We start from the raw sequence: 20290 nt of genomic DNA on the forward strand, positions 1-20290 counted from the left end.
CATTGCCTTTATAGGCCAGCAGAGGGCACCAGAGCCCCTGGTATGGGAGTTACAGGGTGGGTTGTTAGCCACCATGTGGATGCTGGGAACAAACCCAGGTTCTCTGTAAGAACAGCCAGTGCTCTTAACTGTTCAGCCATCTCTCCAGTCCCCAAGATTTATTTTTAATCATATGATATTGAAACTGTGGCCCAACAAACCAGCCTGAAGGTGTGCTGCTTGTTTGTATAGTCTGCAGAGTGTAAGTGCGTTCTATATTTTAGAATGTTTTAAAATAGCCCAAGAAAAATATTTTGTATTGTGTGTTAAGTTAAATGAAATTCAAGTTTCAGTATACATGAATAAAGTTGTTTAAATTTTCAAAAATATTTCTACCTTCTTCTTTTTTTTTTTGGTCTTTTTGAGACAGGGTCTCCCTGTAGCCCAAGCTATCCTGGAACTCACTATACTCACTATGTAGACCAGGCTGGCCTTGAACTCACAGAGAACTACCTGCCTCTGTCTCCCAAGTGCTGGGATAAAAGGTGTGTGCCACCACACCCGGCTATTTTTATCGTTTTTTATATGTCGTATGTGCTGATGCCCTCAGAAGCTGGAAGAGATTGTCAGATCCCTTGGAACTGGAGTCACAGGTGGTTGTGAGCTGTCCAGTATGGGTGCTAGGAATTAATTGAATTGATGTGCCACCTTGGATGGCCCTGCAGTTTTGAATTCATTAGGGATAGTGAATGATCTTTACTTTTCTTGTGTCTTTGTGTGGATTTAATATGATAATGCTACCTAGTTTCATAATGAATGAGCTATTCACTCCCCTCTTCAGCCACCCCCCAAGGGCTTAAAAATTCTACTAGTTTCTGAACTATTTGGTAGAATTCACTTTGAATCTATCAAGTCCAGGAGCCACCCCCCACCCTCTTCTTCCCTCACTCCTTCACCTCCCTCGCTTCTCCCATACTGGGGCAAAGTGGCTTTATTAGAGAAAGCCAGGACTACATAGGATTTGGGAATTGAGTTTGGGACTCTTGCCAAACATCACAATTTTGACAAAGTCTCAGGTATTATCTCAGCTACTGCCTAATTTGGCCTTGCTGTTAACTACCTCGGGAGTTCAACCTCTCATTTTTCTAGACAGAGAACCATGGATTTTACTCCCTGTTTTTGTGTGGCTACTTTCAGAGTGGTTGGGACTGCCCCACACTGGCCTAGGGTAACCTCATCTTCCAGTGATGTGCTTGCTAGGAGCACAACTTGATCTCTGGAGTGATGCCTTTCCATGAGGGGACATAAGCCTTGATCTGCCACTCTCACTATAGGGTGAATTGAGCACAGGCAAAGAGCTGTGTGTTGGCACTTGAACCTTGGGCCAGCTGCTGCTCCTGGGACTTTTAATTTGTCAGGAGATATCCCCCCCCCCATTTGGTCTTGGTAAGTTTTAAGTTTGGTATTTCTAGGAATTTGTTCATCTAGGTAACAGTAACAATCAGTAACAATTTTTTGGTGTACAGTTGTTCATAGAACTCTTTAATCCTTTTTTTTTGTACAATCAGTAGTAACACCATTTTCACTTCTAATTTTAGTAACTTAAGCTTTCTCTTTTTTTTAGTCGTCTAATAAAGGTTTGTCAATTTATTGATCTTTTTGAAGAAACTTGGTTTCATTGTTTTTTCCCCATTTTCTACTTTATCTCTGTATATGCATGTATGTGTATATATGTGTGTTCACATGTGTGCAGGTGTGTATGCACATGTTAGTGCATTTGGAGGCCTGAAGTTGACTTTGGGTGTCTTGCTAGATTGCTCTCCAATTTATTGAGGCAGGATCTCTTCACTGAACCTGGAGCTTGCCAATTCCAGATAGTTTAGCTAGCCAGTCTGCCCCAGGGAGTACCTGACTTTGCCTTTGAGTGCTGGAATTGCATGTGGCTGCCACATTCATAGTGAGTTTTAGGGATCTTACTCCTGCATCCCTCTATTGGGTTCCTCCTCATTTTTCTTTTGTCTTCCAAGGCTGGACTTTAGAGTGATGGGTTCAGGATTTGCTTTCAGATATTTTGATAGCTGTTGGAGTGGTTAGAATCAGTGTCAGGTCCCTCTCAAAGGCTTTACCACATGGAGGCAGGATCCGGGGCCTCTCATCTAGTCCCCTGCGTTCTCAGGCCCTCTGCCCAAGGGAGGCCAGAACTTGGCACTCTCTGGAGGTCTACTGAGATTAGAGCTGCTACACTGATGGAGGTCTGAACCCACCCTCTCAGGCTGTCTGCTAGGATCTCAGCCTTAGCCTACGAAAGCCAGATCTTTTTTTTTTTTTTGAGACAGGATCTCTCTGTAGCCCCAGCTGGGCTGGTACTTGCTGTGTAGACCAGGCTGGCCTCAGTTTCATGGATATCTGCTTACCTCTGCCTCCCAAGTGCTTGGACTAAAGTTTTGTGCCCCCATACCTGACTCTAAGTCATTATTATTATTTTTTAATTTGTTTTATTTATTTATTTTTATTCTATATGTATGTTATACCTGCATGCATGTAAGTGCACCTGTGTTGTGTAGTGCCTGAGGAAGAGAGAGGAGGATATAGGATCCCTTGGGGTCATGGATGATTGTTAGCCTCCATGTGAGTGCTGGGATTTGAACCCAGGTACTCTGTAAGAACAGCCAGTGCTCTTAACTCCTGAGCCATCTCTCCAGCCCCCTTAGTCATTTTTAGTTGTTGTTGTTGTTTTCTATTTTGTGCCAGATAACCACTGGAAGGTTAATATTCTGCATACAAATTTGATGTTTTTTCTGCTATGTTATGACCTAACAATCACATTTTAAGAGTTGTGGAAAAAGCCAGATGTGGTGGTATATCCTTATAATCTCAGCACTCAGAAGGCAGAGACAGGTTAATCTCTTTGAAATCTAGGCCAGACTGGTCTACATAGAGAGTTCCAGGGCTACATAGTGAGCTCTGTTTCAAAAAAAAAATGTGGTGGAAATATGGCTGGAGAAATGGTTCAGTGCTAAGATTGCTTGCTGCTCTTCCAGAGGACCAGAGTTTGGTTTCCAGCACCTGATGTTGAGTGGCTCACATCCACATGTAATTCTAGTTCCAGGGAATTTGATACTGTCTTCTGGCTTCACTGGGCTCCTGCACACGTTACCACATACATACACATAAATAAAACAAAAATAAAAAGAGTGGTGGAAATAGAATTCTGAAAAAGTAAGTTAGGTTCTTTTGCATCTTAAATTATGTTAGCATCTTTTCTAAAATACTTTTAAAATTGGGTCTGGGGCCATCTGTGGTAGTACAACCTTTAATCCCAGTACTTGGGAGGCAGAGGTAGGTGGATCTCTGAGATGAACGCCATCCTGGTCTACATAAGGAGTTCAGGCCAGCTGGGGCTACAGGGAAGACCCTGTCTCGTGGTCCCCCCCCCAACCCAAAAAAAAAGGAATTGGGGCTGGGGATGTAGCTCAGTTGGTGGGGTGCTTATCTAGCATGCATGAAACCTTGAGTTTGATCCCTAGTACCTTATCAACTGGGCCTAGTGGCACATACCTATAATCTCATTCAGTACTTAGGAGTTAAAGGCAGGAAAATTAGAAGTTCAAGGCCAGCAATACTGCTTTGTGAGTTTGAGGCCTGCCTGGGCTACTACATAAGACCTGTTTCCCCCACCCCCACTCCCACCCATGACTCCTCCAGGGGAAAAAAAGTTGAAAAACAAATTAAAAGATGATTAGAATTGTAATGTTTTGCTTATCTTTGAAAATTAAACTAATTTTATTTCTGGGAACCAAGACGTTTATAATTCCGTCTACTTTAGAGTATCATTTCCTCTTCATTTAATCTCTGTCAACAGCTTTACATTTATACTTTTCCTCCTTTTTAAAATTATTTATTATTTTTATTTTATGTATATGAGTGTATTGCCTGCATGTGTATAAGTGCACCTGTGTCGTGCAATGCCCTGGAGGTCAGAAGAGGTTGTTGGATTTCCCTGGGACTGGAGTTAGGGGCAATTGTTAGCTGCCATGTGGGTGTTGGAAATCAAACCTGCAAGAGCAGCCAGTGCTCTTAACTGCTGAGCCATTTCTCTAGCCCCTTAAAATTATTTTTAATTATGTGTATGTATGTGTGTCTGATTGTGGGTTTGTGCATATACACTTGCCTCTGGAGGCCAAGAGGCATCAGATCTTTCTGAACCTGTTAATGGTGATTGTGAGTTGTCCAGTATGGGTGGCTGGGGACTGAACTCAGATGCTAACCACTGAGCCATCTCTCCAGCCCCACATTCTTCTTGAGTAATGTAGTTAATGAAAGTGTTGTTAATCTGCTAGCTAAAATTCTTGAATAACTTTGTCTATTTCTTTTCATAGACCATTTAATTTGACAGAGAGGAAAGCTAACGCCCATTCAGTAGTAGAATGTGACCCTGCACGAAAAGAAGTCAGTATACGGACTTCAGGGTTGACTGACAAGAGCTCAAGGAAAACATATACTTTTGATATGGTATGTATGCCCTCTTTTTTGATCATTCATTAATATAATCTAGATATATGTATTTGCCATGGAAAATGGTATGCTTATAAACTTTGGTTGTCTCAAGTTTGATCATATGGATTCTTTTGGGCATAATTATTAAAATTAATAATTGTTGTAACAGCTTTCTTTTTTTAAAATACAGGTTTTTGGAGCATCTACTAAACAAATTGATGTTTACCGGAGTGTTGTTTGTCCTATTCTAGATGAAGTTATTATGGGTTATAATTGTACCATTTTTGCGTAAGTAAAAGTTTTTCAAGTTGATGAGAAAGTTAAGATGTCTGTTTTTGGTTTTTTGTTTTTGATTTAATACTTTTAAAAAATCTTGACAGATATGGTCAAACTGGCACTGGAAAAACCTTTACCATGGAAGGTGAAAGATCACCCAATGAAGTATATACCTGGGAGGAGGTATTTATGGTTTATAACATCCTTTGTCTCCAATGTGGCTAAAACTTGGGTATACATCTTTGCTTTGAAATGTACATGGTCTGTGAATCCATGTCAGTGATGAATTTAGGATAAACTATTACTTTAGTAAAATTAAAGTATGTAGTATGATTCCTGTGTAAGAAGCATGCATTCTCATTGGGAGAAATAGGACCAATACATATGGCACAGTAACTTGAGAAAAGGGAGGTCTACTTAGGATGAACAACTGGAGCAGTTGCTCCTTCTTACCTGTGGGAATATGTTCCTATGTTCCAAGGTCCAGCGAGGACACCTAAAATAGTAGATAATATATATACTATGTCTTTTTTGTGTATGTACTTGTGATACAGTTTAATTTGTAAATTAGAACCAAGATTTTACCAATAATAACTAGTAATAAAATACAAGAATTTTAATAATATGATTTTTCTCTGTCTCCCAAATTTTTATATTTTTACCTTGTCCCTTAAAGGAAGTACTTTGCAGTTTCTCTAATATATCCAAATTGCCAGAATCACTGCTATTGAGTTTGGGGGACCATTTAAAAATTATTATTATTATTATTATTATTATCTTGCTATTTAAGACAAGGTTTCATACTGTAACCTTAGACTGGCCTGAGACTTGCAGTCATCCTTCTGCCTCAGCGGTCAGAGTGCTAGGATTATAGATGTGAGTCACCATACCCAGCAGAGGACATTATTATATGAAATGAGAGTTACTCATATACTTAGACTATCACATCAGAACAGTGGATATGATAACCAATAGTGCTACCAAGTGGCTCACAAGCAGGTTGTGTGATGATTCATGTCCTAGGCAGGATGGTGCATTATTTCAACATGCTACTCAGAACTATGTACAATTTAAACTTAACAATTATTTACTTCTGAAATTTTCCATTTAGTATTTTCATATTGTGGTTGACTGTAACACAGATTGTTTTAAGTGACTTTACTTCTTTAACATTAGATTATTTAGATTTTAGTTTGTTTGTTTAGGTCTCCTTGTAGCCCCAGCTGTCCTGGAACTCACTACATAGATCAGGCTGGCCTTGAACTCACAGAGATCTGCCTGCCTCTGCCTCCCAAGTGCTGGGATTAAAAGGCGTCTGTCACCACGCCCGGCCAGATTTTAGTTTTTAACTTGCCTTGGCATAGCTGTCCCTCAGTATCCACAGAAGGGTTGATTCCAGGACACACACATGTAACAAATTCTGAGGATGCTCAAGTCTTTTTATCATATGATATAGTATTCGCATATAAGATACCTATCTATATATCTTTATATACATATCCCCTTTCATATAACTATGTAAATAGTTGTTAGGTGGTTTTGGTAGGGGTGGGTTGGTTGTTTTTTAAAGATTTTTTTTATGTGTATGAATGTTTTTTCTGTGTGTATATATGTGCGTGTGCCTAGTGCCTGAGAAGGCCAGAAAAGGGCATCAGATCCCTTAGGACTGGAATTATAGGCAGTTGTGTACTACCATATGGGTGTTGGGAAGTGAACCTAGGTCACCTGGAAGAACAGCAACTACTCTTAACTGCTGAGCCATCTGTCCCAACCACCCACCCCTTTTATCTTTTTGGAGACAACAGTCTCCCTAAAGTGCCCAGGTTGGTCTCAGACTTGAGATTCTTTTGCCCTTGTCTCTGGGGTATTTGGAATTATAGATAAGTTCCACTATACCTAACTGTAGTTTATTTCTTCTCTTGAGACAGGTTTCACTGTGTAACCTAGACTGGCTTTGAGTCCTGGCTGCCCTTGCAGAGTTGCACAGAATATACCAAAGATACCCACCACGTGCATAGAAGCTAACAACTGTAACTTCAGTTCCAGAGGATCTAATGCCCTCTTCTAGCCTCTGAGGGCATTGCATGACATGGGTGCACTGATATACACGTAGGCAAAACACTCATACACATAAAATTAAAAAAAAAAAAAAAAAAAGATGAGATGGGAAGTGATACAACTCTAGCCTACTATGTGTGAGACATATCCATTCTCAGTGCTGCAAATACATAAATAAAGAGGACCTTGTTATATTTTAATGTTGCGGTAATTGGCATTCTAACTTTATTTTAATCCTTATCAATTTCAGGATCCTTTGGCTGGTATAATTCCACGTACCCTTCATCAAATTTTTGAGAAACTTTCTGATAATGGTACCGAATTTTCAGTCAAAGTGTCTCTATTGGAAATCTATAACGAAGAACTTTTTGATCTTCTTAGTCCATCTACTGATGTTTCTGAGAGGCTGCAGATGTTTGATGATCCCCGCAACAAGGTAACTCGGGTTTTGAGAAAGAAATGTTTCCAAATTTTAAGTCTTTTAGAAGTCTGTACTTTTTTCTTTATAAGTATAAACTAATCTAATAGGTATTCTTTTGATACTTGGTCAGAGGGGAGTGATAATCAAAGGTTTGGAGGAAATCACAGTACACAACAAGGATGAAGTCTACCAGATTTTGGAGAAGGGGGCAGCAAAAAGGAGAACTGCAGCGACTTTGATGAACGCATACTCTAGGTAGGAGAGCCACGATCTCCCTAGCTCCATTTTCACTTTAAGAAAAAGTAGGGCCAGACGTGGTGGCGCACGCCTTTAATTCCTGCACTTGGGAGGCAGAGGCAGGCGGATCTCTGTGAGTTCAAAGCCAGCCTGGTCTACATAGTGAGTTCCAGGACAGCTGCGGCTACAGGGAGACCCTGTCTCAAAAAGACCGAAAAAAAAAAATAGGAACTTGGGGTCAAGAGGTCAGGATGGGTCATGTTATTGTATCATGTGGTAGACTTGGTGTTTATGTGGTGGCTTGGTAATTGGCATCAGATTCATAAAGAGAGTGCCAGTATTAGAAGATTGTTGAAAGGAAAGCAGAGGTAAGTTAATTAGTGCAGAAATATTAAATTTTTTTAGACAGAACTCTTCCAAATGGATGCACACATGTAATTCTAGCACTTGGGAGGCTGAGGAAGGAGGATTACAAGTTGGAGATCAGATTGGGGTATGTAACAAGTTCTAGGCCAGCTTGGGCTGTATAGTGAGACCCTACCTCAGAACAAAAAACTCAAAAACAATCTACTTTCTGTCCCTAACCTTTCTCTTGTCTCAAAAGCCAAACCAAACAGAATAAATGAAATCCTATGTGGGAACCCAGATTAAAATTTTTTTTCTCTAAATTGATTTGAATGATTTGCTCAGAGGCTAAACTGTTTTCTGAGGGTGGTCTGTTAGGCACCTTTGAGAAGCTCTTACTGACAGAGCTCTAGGCTTAAATAAAAAGAAAGTCAGCTCTTCCTGGATTTTTTCTGTTGTTGTTTTGCTTTTTTTTATTATTATAAAAAGATTTTTCTTTTTGTCTTTTTGAGACAGGGTCTCCCTGTAGCCCCAACTGACCTGGAACTCACTATGTAAACCAGGCTGGCCTTGAACTCACAGACATCTGCTTGTCTCTGCCTCCCAAGTGCTGGGATTAAAGGTGTATGCTACCACACCTGGCCTATTATAAAATTTTTATTTTGTGTGTATGAGTGTATTGTCTGCATGTATGTAAGTGAACACATGTCATGCAATGCTTGCAGAAGTCAGAAGAGGGCGTTGAATCCTCTGGTTGCTGTGAATGGAACCTGGGTTCTCTGCAAGAGTAGCCAGTGCTCTTAACCACTGAGCCATCTCTCCAGTCCATTTGCTTATTTTTAATTTTTTTTTTTTAAGACAGCATCTCTGTACTCCCAGCCGGCCTAGAACTCATATGTACACCAGGCAGTCCTCTATCTCACAAAGACACACCTACCTCTGCCTTTAGACTGTTAGGAATAAAGGCATAGGCCACTGTATTTAGCCATTTTTCATTTTTTTTTGTGGAGTGTTTTTTTTTTTTTTTTTTCTGATTAAATCCAGGGCACATGTTAAGCAAGTACTTTAAACACTGAGCTACAAACCGAGACTAAATCTTTGTTTTAAAATGATTTCATTTTATTTTATTTTTTTTGTCTCTTTTGAGACAGGGTCTCCTTGTAGCCCCAGCTGTCCTGGAACTCATAATGTAGACCAGGCTGGCCTTGAACTCACAAAGATCCGCCCGCCTCTGGCTCCCAAGTGCTGGGATTAAAGGCCTGTACACCACGCCCGGCTAAAATGATTTTATTTTAATGTAGACAGACAGGTGACTTTCATGTAAGGGGAGAAAGGGACACATTTCTTTAAATACTTTTCACCACCATGCCAGCTATACCTTTTTTTCTTGTATATAGACTTAAATAAAAATCACTTTTTCTGAATGTGTGTGGTAAAAGAAAAATTAACTCATTTTTCTCAAGTCAGTTGACTACTATGTTTAATTACATTAATCTCATAATCCTGGATTAGAAATCAGTGAGTAGGGCCAGTCAGATATCTCAGTGGGTGAAAGTGTTGGCAGCTCCCATCTGGACATCAGAGTTTGATCCTTAGAACCCACAAAAATGTGGAAGTAGAGAACCAACTTCATAAAGTTGTCCTCTGACCTGCACTCTATGTCATGTGCCCCCCATCATATGTGTACACACATATGTGCATACACATGTTATAATAATAAGTAAAATTTAAAAAATAAAAAGTTAAATAAGAAATCAGTGGGTAATGATTCAAAAAAGATAAACTGAATATAACTCAGATTTATAGTTTGCTTTTCCTTGTACCTTCCCGTTTTCTGTATTTAAAATTTTTTTGTTGTTTTTTGTTTGTTTTTGAGGCAGGGTCTCCCTATAGCCCCAACTGGTCTAGAACTCATTTTGTGGAGCAGACTGACCCCCGTCTCACAGGGGTTTGCCCATCTCTGCCTCCTGAGTGGTGGGATTGAAGGCGTTTGCTACCATGCCTAGCCTTAATTTATATTTTTAATGAAAGTGATGTGAATTTTTAAAAATGCTATAAAAAATATAAAAAAGAAAATAAGATTACCATATATTCTCTGCCATTAGTGCACTAACAGATGCAGTGATGTTACAGTTGGGAGCCATCTGCTCTGACATACCAGACACCCTTCTTTACAGAGGTGCCTGAAAATTCTTTTTGTGTGTTGCTGGTGATTGAACCCAGGAATTTGTGTATGCTGGACAAGACTGTACAATTGAGCTACATCTTCAACCCCTAACAATTCTTCTAGAGTAGTTTTTGTATTTTTTTTTTTTTTTTAATTAAGGTCATCACTGTAGGAAGCAGGTATAAGACTTTGTCTTCCAAAATTATATTGTTGTTTTCTAATGATACCCTTCTTTTCCCTTGTGCATTTAGATCTTCCTTTCCTGTTTTCAGCATTTTGTAGGGAGCAAGTAATGGTTTACATTATAATGAATGAACAACTTGATCTTGTTTTCTAGTCGTTCGCACTCAGTTTTTGCTGTTACAATACATATGAAAGAAACTACAATTGATGGAGAAGAGCTTGTGAAAATTGGAAAGTTGAATTTGGTAAGCATCTACCTTAATACCATTGTGTTCTTTTTTTTTCTTTTCTCTTTTGATTGTTTGGAGACGGGTCTCCCTATAGCTCTAGCTGGCCTGGAACTCACTATATAGACCAGGCTGGCCTTGATCTCATAGAGATCTGCCTGTCTCTGCCTCCTAAGTGCTGGGATTAAAGGAGTGTACCACCACACATCTGGCCATTGTATTATTCTTAAGCACCTCATAGAGAAGCTTGAAAATTTTACTTATACATGGTATATATTCTATTTCGGTGTATTTTACTGAATTTTTGTGTATTTAGTAAGGCCTATCAAGTCAAGTTTCTGCCCTAGATGTCCCTCCATGTGAATTCATCCACTGGGAGCCTGGTTAGCCTATCTAGCATCACTTCCTTAAGGAAGACCAATTCTCCCTCACCCAGCAGTGATTAGCTGCCGATATTTCCTTGGCTAAGTTTGGGGCTTCTTACCCATTTCCCCAGTTCTTTTTTTTTTTTTTTTTTTTTTTTTTTTTTTTTTTTTGTAGCCCCAGCTGATCTGGAACTCACTAGGTAGACCAGGCTGGCCTTGAACTCAGAGATCCACCTGCCTCTGCCTCCTGAGTGCTGGGACTAAAGGCATGCACTAGCATGCCTGACCCATTTCCTCAGTTCTGTGCTGGGTTTTTGTCTGGTTTGAGTGCATGAGTGTTGTGCATGCTGTCACCATTGCTGTAAGTTTATATGAGCAAATTCCCAGCCTCTGGGAAAACTCTTTCCTTGTGGTCATCCACCACCACTGGCTCTTACAGTCTTTCCACCCCCTCTTCCACAGTGGTCCCTGAGCCCTGGGTGGCAGTGGTTTAATAAAGGAGTCCTATCAAGGGAGACACACTCTGCAGTCTCTAATTCTCTACATTTTGGCCAGTTGTTTCTTTCTGTGTTAGTCACCATCTGTTGCGTGAGGAAGCTTTGCTGGTAAGAGTTGAGAGATGCAGTAATACTCTCTCTACCCCTGTTCCTCTGTGTTAGATGTAGAGGTTCCATTGTAGGTATGCCACTTAGGACTGGGCATCTCACAGACACTTATTCTCTGTGTTTGTGCAGTTGTGGAACTCTGCAATAGTCTCCATCTGTTGCAAAAAGAGTCGTCTTTGATGAGTGTATGAACAATATTTAGTCACTTCATTAATTAGCTTTGAAGAGGGAGAATAAATTTGTTGCAGAAAATTTATTTTACTAGCCATTTGTACATTGTATACAATAAGAAAATAAAAAAAAATCTTTGAATCCAGATAAAATAATTGACTTTTTTTTTTAAATTAAAGGTGGATCTTGCAGGAAGTGAAAATATTGGCCGTTCTGGGGCTGTGGACAAGAGGGCTCGGGAAGCTGGGAATATTAACCAGTCCCTGCTGACTTTGGGAAGAGTTATTACTGCTCTTGTGGAAAGAACACCTCATATTCCTTATCGAGAATCTAAACTGACTAGAATCCTGCAAGATTCTCTTGGGGGCCGTACAAGAACATCTATAATTGCAACAGTCTCTCCTGCATCTCTCAATCTTGAGGTAAGCCTTCTGAAAGGAAGTGGCAAATTGTGGGAGCTGTAGGTCTTGACTGACATAGTTTTAAAGTTCATTTACTGGTTTCATTCATGCTATACTAGAGTATAGAAGAATCTGGACATTGTACATGTCCTAGGGGGGGCCACTAGGATAAAAAGCCAGTTATTTAATACTTGCCTTTATTTTTATGTTTTTGGAGATAGGGTCTCCCCTAGTAGCCCCAGCTGTCTTAGAATTTGCTATATAGAACAGGCTGGCCTCAATCTCACAGAGATCCACCTGCCTCTGCCTCCTGGGTGCTGAGATGAAAGGGATGTACCACCACACCCAACTTGTCTTGTTTTGAGATAGGATCTTGCTGTGTAGTTCAGGCTGACATCAGACTCATGGTCCTCCTGCCTAGCCTTCAGAGTGCCTGGTTGACAGGCATGTGTGTTACTACAAGTGCTTCAGACTTTTTAAAAAATTAACTTATGCCGGGTGTGGTGGTGCACACCTTTGATTCCAGCACTCATAAATTCATATATCACACACACAGACACACACGTAAGGAAAGAAAATGCTTGGGTATAATAGTCAACAAGCAAATTTCATAGATTAAATATAGATACAAATTATTACGTAGAAGTTATAGAGTACATTTTAGATGACAGATGTATCTTACCCTCATGTCTTCAGTAGTTAACCTTTCCTTTTCATGACAGGAAACTCTCAGTACATTGGAATATGCTCACAGAGCAAAGAACATACTGAATAAACCTGAAGTTAATCAGAAACTCACCAAAAAAGCTCTTATTAAGGTAATTATAAATTAAAAAATATTTTTATTGGTTCGAGAATTTCTGTAACATATTTTGATCATAGACCCCTCCTCTCCCTCCCCACCCGTACCTTACCACCACTGTGGACTTCATGCCCTTTATTATTATTTGTTGTTGTTTTTGAGACAGGGTCTCCCTGTAGCCCCAGCTGGCCTAGAACTCCTATGTAGACCAGGCTGGCCTGGATCTCACAGAGATCTGCCTGCCTCTGCTTCTTGATTATTGGGATTAAAGGCATTTGCCACCATACCCAGCTTTTGTTTTTGAGATAGAGTTTTAATATATAGCCAGGCTGGCTGGGTATTTTGTGATCCTTCTGTTTAGTTTCCTGAGTTCTGGGATTACAAGCATGAGTAACAATGCCTAGCTATCAACATACTTTCTGTTATTGATAATTTTGCCTTTCCTGTGAATAGAATCATAATATTTAACCTTTTGCATCTAGCTTCTTTTACTTGGCATAACATTTGAGATTTAATTTGTATTGTTAACATGTATCAGTAGTTTGTTTCTTTTTATTGCTGAATAATATTCCAGTCTATAGATATTTACATATTTTTTTAAACATTCACTAGCCAGTAGATATTTGAATCATTTTCAAAAATACCATAAAACTTCTCATAAAAATTGCTTCTTTCTCACTCCTTACCTCCCTCCCTGATTCCTGCTACTCACTAATCTGCTCTATTGAATTTTGTAGTTTAAGAAGTATTGTTGAAGGCAGTGATTTGGCATGTAAACTTTGGGGATTGCCCTTTTAAATTTTGTGTAGTCCTTTGGAGATTCACCTGTTACCATGTTTATCAATAGGTCTTTTTACTTGCTGAATAGCATTTTATGGTGTCTGTGTGCTCTTTGTATAATTTCTATTATCATCTTGAATGACCTGTTGACTAACTTGTATTTTCTTTTTCGCTGTTTCAAGTAAAACTATTACCATTAATTTATAATCATTTGTGCAAACGTTTTCATTTCTTTTAAAAATTTTACTTACTATGTATGTGTATGGTATGGGGGTGTGTGTGTGTGTGTGTGTGTGTGTGTGTATACACATGTAACCGTGTGTGGCCATGAGTGTGCCACAGCATGCATATGGAGGTCAGATAACAACTTTTGGGAGTCTCTGCCTCCACCATGGGATTGAACTCAAGTTGTCAAACTTGTGTGGCAAGTGCTTTTACCAGCTGAGCTATCTTGCTGACCCTACATTTTCATTTCTTTGGGGTAATTGCCAGAGTGTATTTGCTATGTTATGTGGTAACTGAACTCTTCAGTTTTGAAGGAACTACTAAAGTGTATGGTTTTGTTTTGTTTTGTTTTGTTTTTGTGGTGGATAGAATTTAAGCAGGGTCTTACTCTTATAGTCTAAGCTAGCTGGCATTGAACTTTTTTTAAAACTTATTTTTAAAGTTTTATGTATATGAGTATTTTGTATTTATATGTGTACCATGTGTGGCAATGTCTGTGGAGACCAGAAGAGGGTGTCAGATCCCCTGTAACTGGAGTTAAGGATGGATGTTAGCTGCCATGTGGGTGCTGGAAAGGAACCTAGATCCTCTGCTAGAGCAAGAGGTGTACAATCTCTGCAACCCCAAGGCATTGAACTCTTGATCACCTCCTCCTTCTGATTGTTGGGGTTACAGGCACATACCATCATGCCCAGCTCTACTAAACTATTCTTTAGAGTGGCTGTAAAATTTTTGTTTCCCACAGCATCATAGGTGATTTAATTTCTCCACATCTCCATCAGCATTTGATGGTATCACTACTTTTCTTTTTTGCCATTTTTTTTTTTTTTAATCTTTGAGATAAGGTCTCCCTATAGCCCCAGCTATCCTGGAATTCACCATGTATGCTAGGCTGGCCTTGGCAGGATCTGCCTGCTGGGATTAAAGGCATGTGACATCATGCCTGGTTTATCACTTGGTTTTAATTTTCCTAATGGCCAATGATGTTGAACATTTCATGCGCTTATTTGATGTTCATATATTCTTTTTGGTGGAATATCTGTTAGCACTCTTTTCTTTTTTTGAGATGGTCTCCTTGAAACCCCAGCTGACCTGAAAGTCACTATGTAGATCAGGCTGGCCTTTATCTCACAGAGGTCCACTTGCCTCTGACTCCCCAGCTCTGGGATTAAAGGCATGTGCCACCATCCTTAGCTAGCATATTTTCTGATGGATTATTTGTTCTTTTCTTAAGGTGTGTTAGAGTTCTTAGTATATTCTAGGTACTAGTCCTTTGTTCCAAAGCTTTTTGGATATTTGAGGTTTGCAAATATTTTTCCCTCCCTGTTGTATGGCTTCTCATCTTCACACAGACTTTTGCAGAACTAGTTTTTCATTTAAGTGTCATCTAGTGTATCAAGTTTCCCATACATCTGTGTGGGCCCATTTCTGTCCTGTCCCATTCACTTACTCATCTGCTCTTCCACCAATATCCAGTTTTAGTTACTGATTCTTTTTTAAACATGGCTATAATTTTTATGTTTGAAAAAATATCGAGGGCCAACTTTAAGCTTTATTTGTTGCATGTGCTCCATACACTGAATGAAACAGCTAAATTGTACCTACAACATTCCTCTTGTGCAGGAGTACACAGAGGAAATAGAGCGTTTGAAGCGGGATCTTGCTGCAGCCCGTGAGAAAAATGGAGTGTACATCTCTGAAGAAAATTTCAAGTAAGTCTTGGGCTATGGTGTTAATTTCTAAGAACAAGTGCTTTAGGTTTTGTTTTTTATTTTTGTTTTTTGGAGATAGAATCTCACTAGATAAATTCAAGGCTGGCCTGAAATTCTGAATTCCAGTTACTGAAATTACAGAGGTATGCCATACCCAGCTCTAAAAAGTAGTACTTTCGGATAATAGGTTATTTGAAGTAAAATTTACTTATGCAACAATAAGGAAAATATATCTAATGCCAATAAGTGCTTCTTTTAGTTATGACATTAAAAAATAGTTATTGGGGGCTAGAGAGATGGCTCAGCAGTTAGCACTGGCTGCTCTTACAGAGGACTTGGGTTTGATTCCCAGCACCCATATGGTGGCTAATAGCCATCTGTAACTCCAGTTCCAGGGAATTCAATGCCTTCTGACCTCTGAGGGCACTGTGTGAATGGGTACACTTAAATACACATGTAGGCAATACACTCATACACATAAAAAGAAAATTTTTTAAAAAAGTTACATTGAACCAGTGACATGGCTCAATGGATAAAGGCATTTGCCACCAATCCTGATGATCTGAGTTCAGTCTCTGGGACCCACATAGTGGAAGTAGAAAAGTCAGTGCCACCATGCCTAGCCTCAGAATAAGGTTTTTAAAAAGTGGATATCAAAGCCCAGACATGATGGCACATGCCTGTAATCCCAGCATCTAGGTGGCAGAGATAAGAGGATTGAGAGTTTGAGGCCAGCCTGGGCTATATAATAAAACTCTCTAAAACATAACTGGGGCCAATGAGTTTGCTCAGTGAGTAAAGGTACTTACTGCCAAGCCTTAGGACCTGTGTTTAGTTCCTGGAACCCACAAGGAGAGATACAGAAATCTGTCATGAGGATCTCCATTTGCTTCCTTTTAAAAATCATAATTATCTTCTTGTCTCCCTATGACTCTTATCATCTGGCAGCTCTACTGATGATCTAAACCACCAACCCAGTCAGTTACTTCCGAAATTTCCTAGTGTTCAAGAAATCAGAATGATCCAGTAAAGTGAGTCTCTGGAAGGCTTGTGAGTTTTATGTCTTAAAAAGCATTGCTTTGGGCCAGCCTGGAGTACAGAATGAGTTCCAGGCTAATTTGTCTTTAGACAAAGAAAAACCCCAAACAACAAACTAATAAAAACCAAAAAAAGCATTGGTCTTACTTTATTTTGACTGTGAGCCTGAGCCTTTAATGACTGCATCAGCTCTCCAGCCTTTTCTTTATTTTACGTTTTATACTTTCTTTGATTGTATCTTCAACATTTTTGTTGAATTTTATTTCTGCTATCAAATTTAAAAAATTTTTTTATTATTTTTATTTTATGTGTATGCGTGTATTGCTTGCATGTAGGTAAGTGTACCCGTGTCGTGCAATGCCCATGGAGGTGAGAAGAGGCTGTTGGATCCCCTGGGACCGGAGTTATTGACCGTTGTTAGCTGCCATGTGGGTGTTGGGATTCGAACCTGGGTCTTATGTAAGAACAACCAGTGTTCTTAACCACTGAGCCATCTCTCTAGCCTCATGCTGTCAAATTTTTAGTTTGTCAAAACTGTACTGTTTTCCCTGCCCTTTAAAAAAGGGGCTGAAGGGATGGCTCAGCAGTTAAGAACACTGACGGTTCTTGTAGAAGACCCGGGTTTGAATCCCGGCACCCACATGGCAGTTAACAACTGCCTATAACGCCAGTCCCAGGGAATCCAACAGCCTCTTCTGTCTTTCGTGGGCATTGCACGACACGGGTGCACTTACCTACATGCAGGCAATACACACATACACATAAAATAAATAAATTTTAAAAAATGACATCATGTTCTTTTATAGATACACTATATCACTGTCTCAGAGAACTATTAATATTGAATGTTTTCTTGGTCCTTCCTTCAGAATCCTTTTTACTGTTTGTTATAGGATCTGTCATTTGCATTTCCCTCAAATGTCTAGTGATTTTTAGCTGACATTGAAGATATATTAGAATCTTTGTGTGGGGGTTAGGGTTATAGACCTGTGAGTTTACTGTAGTGTGGAATAAGTGGGACCTAGAATTATGCCTGGGCTTCTGTCCAGTGTTTCCTTGGTTGAATTCTCTTCTTGGAACAAAGCCTTCTAGTCCTGAGAAGACTCAGCCTGCTTTCTGCTTAGCAATTGCTCTGGCTGCTGTTATCAAAGAGTGGGTTTGAGTGCTGAGAAGTCCACTGTTCACTTTGTAGATTTTTTTGCTACCTGTTTTTAGACCCTAAACCTTATTCTTCATTGTGTATAATTAAAGGGAAGCTGAAGTTCACATGCAGTTAGTGCAGACTTCTGGCTTTCAGAAACTGGGCAACATTGCTCCCTAGAGGATATTTGGCAATATACAGGCCTTTTGATGGTTCTCATTGGTATAAATGCTGGCATCTAGGGAAGAGAGATGATCAGTGATGTTACCAAACACCCTAAAATATACAGAATAGTTCGCAACAAAGAACTGTATGACAAGGCATTTCTGTACTGCTGAAACTGAGAAAGTCTGCCCTAGAGAATAATCCTTTGATCTTAAAAGGCCTTATGGCACTAGTATGATAACAGTATTTGTACTAGGGAGAGCATCCCCTGCAGGTAGATGTGGGGGAAGACACTGCTCTGTGTATGTACTTTAATTCAATCCTCTAGGTATTTTTAGTCATTTATCTCACCTATTTTTTGTGATGTTTCTTATCTTCAAGTCTTAAGTATTTACAACATTATGCAGGAACAGGGCATCTTTATATTACATATCACTGATTACAAACGCTTAGTTTATATTCCACCCCGAATCTGTACCTTTTTTTTTTTTTTTTTTTTTGGGCCTTTTTGAGACAGGGTTTCTCTGTAGCCCCACCTGGCCTGGAACTTGCTATGTAGACCAGGCTGGCCTCGAACTCACAGAAATCCGCCTGCCTCTGCCTCCTGAATGCTAGGATTAAAGGCGTGAGCCACCAAGACTGGCCTCAGAGTCTGTTTTGTGTGTGCTAGACAAGCAAGCATTCTCACTGAGTCACTCTCCCGCTCTACTGGTATCTCAAATTTGATGTCTATACATGTTTTTCCCTCAGAAATAGGGATTCTCAGTTTCAGGATAGAGATCAAGAGAGAAATGCTCCATTTATAAAATAGGGCGAGGATACATTTGCTCTTTGCAATTTGCACTTATTGCTTATTGGCACTTGTGTCATCATGACGGTGATGGGTATGGAGATGAGTTTGGGTGGCTGCCACATTGTTACATTGAGCCACTTTGTAGGGTTTAGAACAAAATCATAGCAGTAAACTTGTATTAAACTTTATTTTAGAGCCATGAATGGAAAATTATCTATTCAGGAGGAACAAATTGTTGAATTGGCTGAAAAAATTGGTGCTCTTGAGGAGGAGTTAAGTCGGGTAAGCATTGTGGGTGATACACAGTGTTAATGAAAAGCAAATATTAAAAAGGTTCAAAATGTATAGGACCTTTTCTATTAAGAGTTTTTCTTACTGATTTTTATGCTGAAAGTAAGTTGTATTATATTTCTACTATCACTGGTGATAATGAAAAAGCTTTCTATTTTGACATTTATTGCTACACATTTAAAGGAGATTACAGTCAGGTATTATGTAATGACTGGGATGTGTTTTGAGAAATCCATTATAGATGATTTCATTGTGCAAACATTATAGAGTATACTTGTAGAAATGTACAAAGCCTGCTACTGACCAAGGATCCATGGTATACCCAGTTTTAATTTTTAATTTTTATTTTCTGAGCCAGGTCTCATGTAGTCCAGGCTGGCCTCAAACTAGCTATATGGCAGAGGATGATTTTGAATTTGTGATTCTCCTGTGTACCTGGGATTAATGGTTTGCATCATTATGCCTTGTTTTATGCAGTGTTGGGAATGGAACCCCGGGGCTTAGTGCATACTGGGCAAGTACTCCATCTGCAGAACTATCTCCCCAGCTCCTTTAACTTTTTTTTTTGACAAAATATGACACAACATACATGTTAGCCTTGGCCTACATAGGGTCAGAGTCATCAATATCATCATCTTCCACCTCCGTACTTTGTCTCACTGGAAGTTCTTAGGGACAGTAACACATGGAAATGTCATTTCCTATCCTGTTTTATGATTAGCTTTTCTTCTTTAAGTATATAAGAATATACTGTAAAATAATGTTTAAAAACATAGTATAATAGATACATAAACCAGTAACAGCTATTTACTATCATTATCAATAATTGTTATCTGCATATAATTACATGTGTTATATTTTTATATGCCTGACAGTATAGTATGTCAGCATCATCGTATACAAGTCATTATTTTGGTGTGCTAAAACATGACAGCTCTTTTGACACTACATGATAAGAAGTCTTTTAAGTCTTTAGTTCCTTTTTTTTTTTCAGTCTTTGAGACAGGGTCTCCCTGTAGCCCCAGCTGTCCTGGGACTCACTATGTAGACCAGGCTGGCCTTGAACTCAGAGATCCGCCTGTCTCTGCCTCCTGAGTGCTGGGGTTAAAGGCATGCACTACCATACCTGGCTCATTATAATCTTTTTTTCCCCCTCTTGGTAATGCTGGATATCAAACCCTTGTACATTTGAGGCATGTTCCCTACTACTGAGCTTATACCCGTGGTCCCCAGCTCTAATATAATCATGTTGCGTATACAGTATATTTATTGAATTGTCATTTTGTGGCAGATGACTTGAATTATGATAGTCTATTGTCAAAGCTGTGGTATGTGAATACTGTGTTTACATTAACATGTTTATCAGGTTAAGGAATTCAGAAATTGGGAGTCACTGAATGTTTAATAAAAG

At 39.3% G+C, this 20290-nt stretch overlaps 1 protein-coding gene across 1 annotated transcript in view; it reads left to right on the top strand.

The window, feature by feature from the left end:
- Kif11 (kinesin family member 11) overlaps nucleotides 1-20290 on the top strand; it is a 52649-nt gene that overhangs the window by 7257 nt on the left and 25102 nt on the right. The window contains exons 2-11 of the mRNA XM_008849621.3: nucleotides 4359-4491; nucleotides 4667-4764; nucleotides 4857-4935; nucleotides 7061-7246; nucleotides 7362-7486; nucleotides 10318-10408; nucleotides 11711-11953; nucleotides 12655-12750; nucleotides 15363-15451; nucleotides 18783-18870. Of these exons, the coding sequence (XP_008847843.1) occupies nucleotides 4359-4491; nucleotides 4667-4764; nucleotides 4857-4935; nucleotides 7061-7246; nucleotides 7362-7486; nucleotides 10318-10408; nucleotides 11711-11953; nucleotides 12655-12750; nucleotides 15363-15451; nucleotides 18783-18870 (1228 nt within the window). The remainder of the gene's footprint in view (nucleotides 1-4358; nucleotides 4492-4666; nucleotides 4765-4856; nucleotides 4936-7060; nucleotides 7247-7361; nucleotides 7487-10317; nucleotides 10409-11710; nucleotides 11954-12654; nucleotides 12751-15362; nucleotides 15452-18782; nucleotides 18871-20290) is intronic.

This window comes from Nannospalax galili, unplaced genomic scaffold (genome assembly GCF_000622305.1).
Source record: "Nannospalax galili isolate Female #2095 unplaced genomic scaffold, S.galili_v1.0 scaffold384, whole genome shotgun sequence".
Taxonomy (NCBI): Eukaryota; Metazoa; Chordata; class Mammalia; order Rodentia; family Spalacidae; genus Nannospalax; species Nannospalax galili.